Below are 10,341 nucleotides of genomic sequence, written 5' to 3' on the forward strand. Positions count from 1 at the left end.
CCCCCCCACCCCCCCAACACACACACACACACACACACACACATTCACTATTGAAGTTCTTGAAATGTTTGTTCATTCTGCCTTTTCTTCTATATCCTTCTATCTCAAAATAGTAGGATATAGAATAAGGTCACTGGAAGCTTAAATGAATGCTATTTTATGTGCATATTAACTGCATTTTTTTTTCAATTATCGTAGCATCATCATTAATCAATGCCACTTGTTTGCAGTGCAGTCAACAACTTACCTATGGGATACCCTGTCATACAGCAGCCTCCAGTTCCTGCTACAGGCCAACATCATTTTGATTCTACAGGATATTCCACATCTAGCTGTCACATTGTTAATGGTGTTCCAGCACCAGGCAATTTCCATCCAATGCGCATGACGTCTGGGAATGAGTGAGAATTCTTTTTATTTATAGCCTCTTCTTCCTTTACTTTTAAATGCTGATGCTTGAAATTTGCAGAGAAATTTCATAGTCATGAATATTTTTTCGTCTAAGCTCTTAATCTATTATGTTATAATAACCGTTGAATATTTCTGTAAAATTTAGGCTGAAAAGTACTACTATTATACGAAGTTCATGGTAAACCTTACTCAACCAAACCAAGGTCATAATAGTTTGTAAAGAAATTTTAAGTTTGTGATACAAGGAACGGCAGGAATAGTTTCGGTAATTGATACTCGATTTGAATCACTCTTCGACATTCAAGGTTAAAAACCACCCAATTGGCCTTCACAGTGAGATGAGCTACAAAGCCTCAATGCCTTGATTGTGAGACAGTTTTTGGAGGCATACATGCCTAAGTTGTGTGAGGTGCACGCCTTGCAGCAGTCTTAAGGCTTGTGAGGTGTGCGCTTCTTAGTTCTCCTAACTTATTTACCTTGCTATAGGTGTGTGTCCACAAAAGATAAAATTGACTCATTTTGGTACAACCCACTGCCCTCAAACATTTAATATCTGCGTTTTTCATGGACATACTTTGAGAATAATCCACTGCCCTGCCCTTCCCCGCCCTGCTCTACCAACTGAAATAATAGTTCCCTTTTGTTTTATAGAATTTTCTTTTGTTTGATTGTTCTGTTTAAATTGTCCTTTATGAATTTAGATGATTGTTTATAATTTATTGCGTGTTTATATTGCATTTTAACAATTTTTTAACATTGTTTTTGATTTACGGCCCCTCAGTACCTGATTACATCTTTATAAACATTGTTTATGCTAGCATATTAAATCTTCTGCTGACGAGTGTCATTTTCTTCTGTTTGTAGTATGATGATCGACACTGGTGCAGTTGATGTATCACCTGCTATGCCTCCAAATAATGCGATGTCATCCGTGTCAGGTATGCCCGTAAGCCCCCCATCTGTAGCTTCCACTGGCCATTTTTCGTTCAGCGCGTCAGAGATATCTGGCATGGGAGTTGACACATCAGCCCTTGACACGGCTTTTACATCAGACATGGCGAGTTCAGTAGGACTACAGCTTCCACCTGATAATGGGGCTGGAAATTCTAGAGATTCCCTCAGATCCTTGGCTCAGATACCTTGGAACTTCAGCCTTTCAGACCTGACCGCAGATCTATCAAATTTGGGAGGTGATTATGATCTGATCTAACTTGGGTTGTTCACCTTTTTCTAAATGTGCAATTCTCGTATTTTTGGGGCATGACTTGATTTTACTTTGTTGTATGAATAAAGACTGTGTGGGGTTTGCATAACTATTATGAGCATTCGCGTAACATTATATGTGATGAGAAAGAAAAAAAGGTTCAGGTCTCGTCCATTATCTTTTATAGTAGTGTTGAGTACCGGTTAGCAAAAATGTACCGCAACTCCCCCGAGATATTTTTAGCTGCTTTGACATAGCCCTTGTTTGAGCCCCATTTTGGGGGAAAAATGCATAGTGAATAGTAGATTGATAGAGAATGTGCGGTTAAAAAAAAAAGGAAAATATTTGGATTTGCGTGTAATATTATTTTATTAAAGAATGTGTGGTTAAAAATGACTTTTGAAAAAATAATTTTTTAGAAGAATGGAGCTCAAACAAGGGCATAGTAGTAGTTTATTGCATGAAAAGTATCCTTTTTTCCGTCGTATTGCTAACTATTTCTCCTTATCCTTTTTATATGTCGTAACTATTTATGCCCGTTACTTAAAAAAATTGCAGATCTAGGAGCTCTTGGAAACTATCCCGGCTCTCCATTTTTGCCTTCTGATTCAGATATTTTACTTGATTCTCCTGAGCAAGATGATATAGGTAAGAAAGAAAACATCCTAAATTATTTCTGTAATTTAATTGAAATTGTTGAAATAGCATGTAATGGAGTACTTATTGCGGGTCTTACGGAATGTATGGGATAATAAGTGGATAACAAGTGAATATGTGGATAAAAAGTAAAATTGACTAGCTTAAATTATAATGAAAGCAATGCCAAACATGCACCAAGGACGTCATGCAATAACATTTTCGGTCTTATTTTGATGCTCTAACGCTCATTGCTGTTGTTTCAGTAGAGGAGTTTTTTGTTGATTCTCTTCCTGGGCCACCGTGCCCAACATCGGACGAAGAGAAATCCGAGCTGTAGCCGAGACGCATTCTCCAGGAAGTTCCAGAATTTAGTAGTAGAACTAGCTGGTATGTAATAATCGTTAAGGAAGAACCACATTAGCTCTGCTTATCAATTAAACTAGAAATTAGACCTTTCAGGTGATGTAGCTCTATTATAGAAATATCGTTTACTGTAATGTTAATTGATACAGTGAATGAAGAGCATGATAAATCTTCGGGAGCGAGATCATACCATGTTAAGTTGTATTTTCTTGACTAGTATAATATTAAATTATCTTGGATAATATTATTAAATTATGCATGTGACAATTTATTAGTTTATTTCGAGCCTGGCTGTCGAATGATTATGAAAAACAATATAAAAAAGGGGAATAATACACGATAAAAGTCTTTGTCTTTCTTTCTTTTTTCTTTTTTAATAATTTCCGTAAGAGGAAATGTCTGGTTGGCCCAACTTTTCACCAAACTATTCGTTTAGTATTATATTTTTGAACAAGGACAGGGACAATAGTCCATTTCTACTTTCTTGACTTCCATATGTAATTTTTTATTCATTTGAAAAATATAAAAATATTCTTTGCTTTCTACTAGTAATTGAAACGTTATTTAACGTGAATCAATAAATCTATCAAAAAATAGTTATTGTACCATTACAGAAGACAGAAGAGATTTATAATTCCTAGTAAGAAAACATGGATCGAGACTTTTTGTGGGCATCAGTGTATAGATAATTCTTGTTTCTTGTCCTGTTGGAGAACATTTCGCTATTAACCTCTCTCACGATGTTTCAAGGGCGGGGCGATGGGGGGATCCTTAAGGTTGGGGTTCAATTTTTTATTATTATTACTAGTAAGAAATGCAGGATCAAGTTTTCACTCGTTTATAAATAATGAAATAATTTTTATTAATATATTTCGAGGAGTTAAAAAATCCTAATAACTTATTTATTGTTTATTTTTATCTATTTATAAATTGTAAACACTTTCCAAATCCATAAATAGTGGTATCAATCTGTCCGTACAATGAGAAAGCCCGTCCTGTTTTATCTAATGTGAATGGATTTGGCACTAACCATTGAAAGTTTTTGTGTACTCTTATAAACGGTTGATTGAACAAGAAACCTTTACCAAATGCGTGGCCTTCTATTTTTTATGTTTTATTTTTTTTATGTGTAGTCGCAATCCAAATGCAAACAGGATAGGATTACGGGAGATTTTCGAGAAGTGAGATAGAAATTTAAAGTGTGCGTTTGAGCCGTATTATTTCTGAAAAATGCATTTTGAAATAATAGAATGATGGAGAATTGTGGTTAAAAAATAATGAAAAGTTTTAAATTTATGTGTAATATATTTTGTTGAAGAATTTATGATTGAAATGATGTTAAATCACTGTTTAAAAATATATATTTTTCTTAATAACGCGGTTCAAACATGGCCTAAAAGTAATTATTATTATTCTTATTTTTTAATTCTGTTTACTTATTTATTTCGAGATGTGGGTTCGGAGTTGAATCCTTGCCTCAACCCGGGATGGACTAGGAACGAGAAAAAATGTATTTTCTACGCTTTGACTCTTCTCCCGCCAAAGTCTTCTCTCACTAATAAAAGACCGTGTCCATCCATCCCTGCAAAAGTAATCTCCAAGAAATTTCTCAAATGAAAGCTGCCTTTATTGACGATTAAACGATTAGTTATATAAACTAACTAATAATCCCATCATAATGGGCACTCAAATCTTTCTATGTAAGTTCCCAATTTCACTTCCTGTTGAACTTTCAATGTTTTATTGTCGTCCTGTATTTGTTTATTTAGATTAAAGATTGTCTTTGCAAGTGATCATATTGTATTTTCTCATTTAATTCTGTTTATTGGGTTGTCATTTTTCAGGTTAATGAATTTTGCAATTTTTGGCTGTAAATAAGGAAGAGTACAGTTTTAGGCTGATTGTTCATCGGGGAGATTTTACAGCACATCAGTTGCAGAAATGAAAATCAAGCCACGGAAATATGTGAGGTTAGTTAAAATAGCCCGTGTATGGATATGATCGTTCTTTTTTGTTTCAAATTCTGCTGAAAGCAAGTTATAATCTTATCCTGATTGGGAGTTCAATAAGTTCATGGTTGGTTTTGAATAAATTCGAGTAGATATATGGTGTTGAGGCAGAGTAAGGTGGGGCGTGGAATGGAATATGGATAATATATTAGTTTAACAATACAACATGACATGTTTGATATGCTTGGATAATAACATAAACGAATTTGAACTTCTTTTTCTTATTTAATTCTATCTAATATAGTCGAGATTTTAGTTTCTATTTTTGTATGATATTGTACTTCTTTCTCTTTTGATGTGAACTGTGCTTCTGGCCCGATTGTTAGCACTTGGTAGATTGTGGGCATATTTGGATACAGCTTTCCTATAAGCCCACAAAGTGAGGGACCGACACTATGTCGGGTTACAAGAATGTGGACCTACACTTTTTTTGGCTAATAAGAAAGTTTTATAAGCTCCGTTTGTACATGCCTCGTATTCTGTTTTTTATATCCCCTGCAGTTCGAAGTGATTTAAGCTAATGAAATTTTGATTGGATACCCAAAAAAGAAATAAAAAATCTAAACATATATATATTACAGTATTTTCTGCATGGTCCTGTTATATAGTTTAAGTTTTTGAAAGCCTTTTTTGCCCATAATGACATGCTACTGCTTTCATTTTCTTTTGTCCAGGTTTGAGGAGTCCAATTCTGAGACGTCTTTTAGTCCCGAGCAGCACTCAAATAGTTGGCAATTTCCGAAATGGAATCCAAATTTGAGTTCAGTAATGAGTGGAGTTAGAAGAGGATTCGAAATAGGTTCTTCAAGGATGAAAAGCTTGAGAAAATCCCTACACAGTCATTCTTCACATAATGATAAGCCGAAGTCAAGTTCGAAGAAAATAATTCTTGACCCTCAGGGACCGTTTGTTCAAAGATGGAACAAAATCTTTGTACTTGCTTGTGTGATTGCAGTTTCCCTCGATCCGCTGTTCTTCTACATTCCTGTAATTGATGGTGAACAGCAGTGCCTTGATCTGGACGATAGATTAAAGATTGCTGCTTGTGTTCTTCGATCATTTACTGACCTCTTTTACATATTTCACATTGTTTTGCAATTTCGTACCGGATTTATTTCCCCTTCCTCCCGAGTATTTGGGAGGGGTGAGCTCATTGAGGATCCTAAGGCTATAGCAAAGCGATACTTGATGTCCTACTTCATCGTTGATGTTTTAGCAGTTCTTCCCCTACCCCAAGTATGTGTCCATTTTGTTGTCAATTGAAGCTACAGTTATATAAAACAAATGGTTTCATTGTATCTCGTTCTTTCGTCTGCAGGTGGTAATTTTAATAGTCGTTCGCTACTTAAATTCGCCATTGTCACTAGCTACAAAGGACCTGTTGAAGATCGTCATTATCTCCCAGTATGTTCCAAGACTTTTTCGGATCTATCCTTTATACAAGGAAGTTACCAGGACATCAGGCATATTTACTGAAACGCCATGGGCTGGAGCTGTTTTTAATCTCGTTCTCTACCTGCTTTTCAGTCATGTAAGCTTCTTTGGTTTATTTGCATAGAATATGCAATGCTATTTTGAACTAAAATTTATCGTAACTTTCAGCTCATCTTAGAGCTTCATTTTACACAGTTTCTTCATTTTAAAATCTTAAATTCTTTGGCTTCAGTTTAGATCATCTTGTACTTGAAAGTATTTCTAAATGAATTCAGGATGAAGTTGTGCATGCACGTACATTTTAAGAGTCTCATGGCAACTCCAATAATTCAGATTATTATAAGATGACCATACTGTAAAAGTACTTTGAATAAAATAAAGTAGCACTTATTTGCTATAAGGATCTTATCAGCATATGAATATAGTTGAGTATTTGCTGCTCTGCTACGTAGAGTATTACCTGCCTCCACAAGGAATCGCATGATAAATTTGCACTTCATTTCTGCTCCTCTCACATGTTCCGTAATCTTGCAAGGTGCTAATTTTATTTGTCAGGTACTTGGAGCATTCTGGTATTTGTTCTCAATAGAGAGCAAACATAGATGTTGGCGCAATGCATGTGATAACAATGGTTGTGAATTATATAATTTATATTGTGGAAATGCTTCCTGTCTACTTGAATCAAATGAAACAAAGAGCCCTGCGGACTTTGATTTTGGCATATTCCTTGATGCTCTTCAGTCTCATGTTGTCGATCGCAAAGACTTTTCTAAGAAGTTCTTCTATTGCTTTTGGTGGGGACTGCGGAATTTAAGGTTTGTGATTCTCTTAATGTTTCTTTATGCCTAAGTTTTGTGTTGTTTTATACCTGTTCTCATATGTTGCTCATTTCAGTTCTCTGGGCCAAAACCTCAAAACGAGCACTTACGTTTGGGAGATTATTTTTGCCATTTCCATCTCCATCATTGGGCTGGTTTTATTTTCATTGCTTATTGGTAACATGCAGGTATTACTTGATTTCCATTTTCCATTAAAATACCTTCTGCTGGTACGTATACTTTACGGCACGTTTAATAAACAATACTGCACAGTACTAGATGCATAATGGACAAAATTGTAACTTATTTTCTTGTCTTACTACTGTCACGTGTTGTCTTATCCACCTTATCGAGCATGCCATAAGCTGATATCTGTTCTGTACATTTCATCAAAGTATTCAGCGCTTGTTCTTTCAATTATATCCACTTAAGGTCAATTCCTAGGGCCTAACATATTTTTCCTACAGAAATTTGAAATAAAATGGTTAAACTTGCTTTCCGTTACAGAAATATTTGCAGTCTATCACTGTTAGGGTTGAAGAGATGAGAGTGAAAAGGCGAGATGCTGAGCAATGGATGTCCCACCGTATGCTTCCTGATAATTTACGAAAACGGATTAGACGATATGATCAATACAAATGGCAAGAAACCAGGGGCGTGGAAGAAAATTCTTTGATTCGTAACCTGCCTAAGGACTTGAGAAGGGATATCAACCGCCATCTCTGCTGGACACTACTCACAAGAGTAAGTGCACTTCAATTACTACTCTCGAGTACTCTCTATTCATATTTGGTAGACAGTACTATTTGGAAGTTTGATCACAAACATGCCGTTCAAGTTCTTCATGCTCGTTCTTTAGTTGACAGTATGCTTATCAAGTTATCGACTATTTATTACAGGTGCCAATGTTTGAGAAAATGGACCAACAACTGTTGGACGCTATGTGTGATCATCTGAAGCCGGTTCTATACACAGAGAAGAGCTTCATAGTTCGCGAGGGAGATCCAGTTGATGAGATGCTCTTTATTATGCGTGGTAATATATTGACCATGACGACCAATGGTGGTAGAACTGGTTTCTTTAACTCTGATTATCTCAAGGCCGGGGACTTTTGTGGAGAAGAACTTCTTACTTGGGCTCTGGATCCCAACTCTTCCTCCAGCCTTCCCATCTCAACCAGAACCGTGCAAGCTATAAAAGACGTCGAGGCCTTCTCTCTGATGGCTGGTGACCTGAAATCTGTGGCCTCTCAATTTAGGCGTCTTCACAGCAAGCATATTCAGCACACTTTTAGGCAAGTTCATTTTTTATTAAAATGATTACAGTTTATCCCTGTGCCCCCACCCCCGATAAAATGTTAGGGACTAATCTGTAATCCCAACCTGGGAGCAATAATGAACGATATGAAAAACAGAAACGCACACACAGAAATAGAAAAAACTTATCTTGATTCTCCCTCAATGTGAGAGCTATGTGTACTCACCACTATTAATGAAAGAAGAGAATCACGAGGTTACATCATACCTATCTGAAAGGACACCCTGTGAGTTCCTATTATGACGTAGAGAACTATGGCGTCTTTAACTATATGCCCAATATACAAAGAAAGTAAATCTGCTATTAAGGTGATATGTGAACATTATAATTAGGCTCCGTAATTCAGGTCTCCTTGAATGAAATATGTCACTGAAGTTTATGAAGAAAATAAGCATGACTCAGCTGTTTACATAAATGCTTCAGGTTGTACTCTCAGCAGTGGAGAACATGGGCAGCTTGCTTTATCCAAGCAGCATGGCGTCGACATTGCAGAAGGAAGATTGAGAAATCTCTGCAAGAGGCAGAAGATAGAATGCACGAGACCTTGGCAGAAGAAGGCGGGAGCTATCCTAGTCTCGGTGCCACCATTTACGCGTCAAAATTTGCTGCCACTATGCTTGGTGTCTTGCACAACAATCATCCACATAATGCTAAATTATCCCCCCGATTACCTAGTGGAAAATTACCTCCTCTGCTGCTTCAGAAGCCAGCCGAGCCTGACTTTAGTGCGAAAGACCATTCATAGGGATAATATACTTGTATGGCACCCTATCGGATGACCTGATGAAAAAGGTATTGTTATTACCATGTATGTTTTTTCTCCAATCTCGAGTTTTCTTTTTGTATGTACATAAATAATTTTTTGATACGCTATTGCCTTTGCATCTGTATGCGAATTTGGCTCAGTTTCACAAGAAATTTTCTAGTATGTATATAAATGACAACCTGTAGCTATTGTTCATTGAACCTTGCTATAAATCCAGGGCGCATGTGGCCCTGGACGTCCAGGGCGCCAAAATAGCGTCCCCTATAGGTGGGGGGCACCATGTCTACAAGGAGCTTTTTCCATTGTGTATTAGTACCAGTTGTTACAATTTTTGTAGAAGTGAATAAGAGATATAAAAACAAAATGTATCCCCTAGGAGACCTGTAGCTAGTAGCGAAATTTTATATTAAAAAAATCCCGATGGAAGGTGGGGGGGTTTTTTTTTTTTTTTTTTTTTTTTTTTTTTTTTTCAGGAAATAATTATTTATCATTTTGATAAATAAAATGGCTTAGCATATAAACCTTCCAATTTTTTATCATCAAAACACAAATTGAAGAAGATTTGTGACACACCCCACTTTGAGTAATGCTACTAGACTCGAATCGTGACATGTGCCGATGATAGTTACCAACCCAAGGTTGGACCCTTTATTAAGGCTACTACATTATGCACTTCTTTATAAATTATTCTTAATAAAATTTAGACATTCTTTCCTCCGTAAATAGGACTAACCAACCTGTAATTTACTGTGTATAAATTTCAAAAATAACACAACACTTTAGAGATAAGTAGAAAATTCAGCTTTTACTGTGAAAATAACGTAAAATGTACATATGGATGCGAAATATATGATGAGCCTCATAACGATCTACAAGTGATACAAAATCACATCAAAAAATAACGTGTCCCAAAATACTGATTACATGCTCTATGAAATGAGTCATATTGGCAAACTTTGTTGTGTGGTTCTGATTCCCAAATCAAATGCTCAACTCTAAAGGATGATTAAAATTCCAACTGCTATTTGATAAGTAAAATCATGGGAAAATATATAATTTGATAACTCAGTGAGTAGAGAAGTTAAAAAAAAAAAACTTTTGCATTTATATATTTTTATCAAAATCGAGTCTACATCACTTAATAGGTCATAATATAACATTATATAATAATCAAAATAGAAATTATTTTTGTAATACTAAAAAATATCATCTCTCAGACAAGATAAAATCATCAATATAAACTTGAAATATTTTCATTTGAAACTTTCATTTTTTATTAGGCCCTTAACACAATTACTAGGTACTGGATCAAACTCTCATAATATAAACATCAGTAATAAATAATCAATTGGACATAATCAAGTGTCCCATTTTCTTGTG

At 35.7% G+C, this 10,341-nt stretch overlaps 2 protein-coding genes across 4 annotated transcripts in view; both read left to right on the plus strand.

The window, feature by feature from the left end:
• LOC111390595 overlaps positions 1-2,869 on the plus strand; it is a 7,708-nt gene extending 4,839 nt beyond the window's left edge. For 2 of the 3 annotated variants that reach the window (XM_023015663.1, XM_023015656.1), the window contains exons 6-9: positions 236-401; positions 1,276-1,601; positions 2,174-2,263; positions 2,518-2,869. In XM_023015663.1, the coding sequence (XP_022871431.1) occupies positions 236-401; positions 1,276-1,601; positions 2,174-2,263; positions 2,518-2,591 (656 nt within the window). In that variant the 3' untranslated portion in view covers positions 2,592-2,869. The remainder of the gene's footprint in view (positions 1-235; positions 402-1,275; positions 1,602-2,173; positions 2,264-2,517) is intronic. The other variant, XM_023015670.1, reaches the window with a different exon arrangement.
• A 1,272-nt stretch (positions 2,870-4,141) lies between these two features.
• Positions 4,142-9,273, plus strand: LOC111390613 (cyclic nucleotide-gated ion channel 1-like). The gene is made up of 9 exons (XM_023015677.1): positions 4,142-4,317; positions 4,462-4,587; positions 5,301-5,862; positions 5,945-6,157; positions 6,616-6,875; positions 6,955-7,066; positions 7,386-7,622; positions 7,778-8,172; positions 8,619-9,273. The coding sequence occupies exons 2-9, from the start codon at positions 4,559-4,561 to the stop codon at positions 8,938-8,940; spliced, it is 2,130 nt and encodes a 709-aa protein (XP_022871445.1). The 5' UTR covers positions 4,142-4,317; positions 4,462-4,558; the 3' UTR covers positions 8,941-9,273.
• Positions 9,274-10,341: the final 1,068 nt, after the last annotated feature.

The sequence above is a fragment of the Olea europaea genome, chromosome 3 (genome assembly GCF_002742605.1).
Source record: "Olea europaea var. sylvestris chromosome 3, O_europaea_v1, whole genome shotgun sequence".
In the NCBI taxonomy this organism is placed as follows: Eukaryota; Viridiplantae; Streptophyta; class Magnoliopsida; order Lamiales; family Oleaceae; genus Olea; species Olea europaea.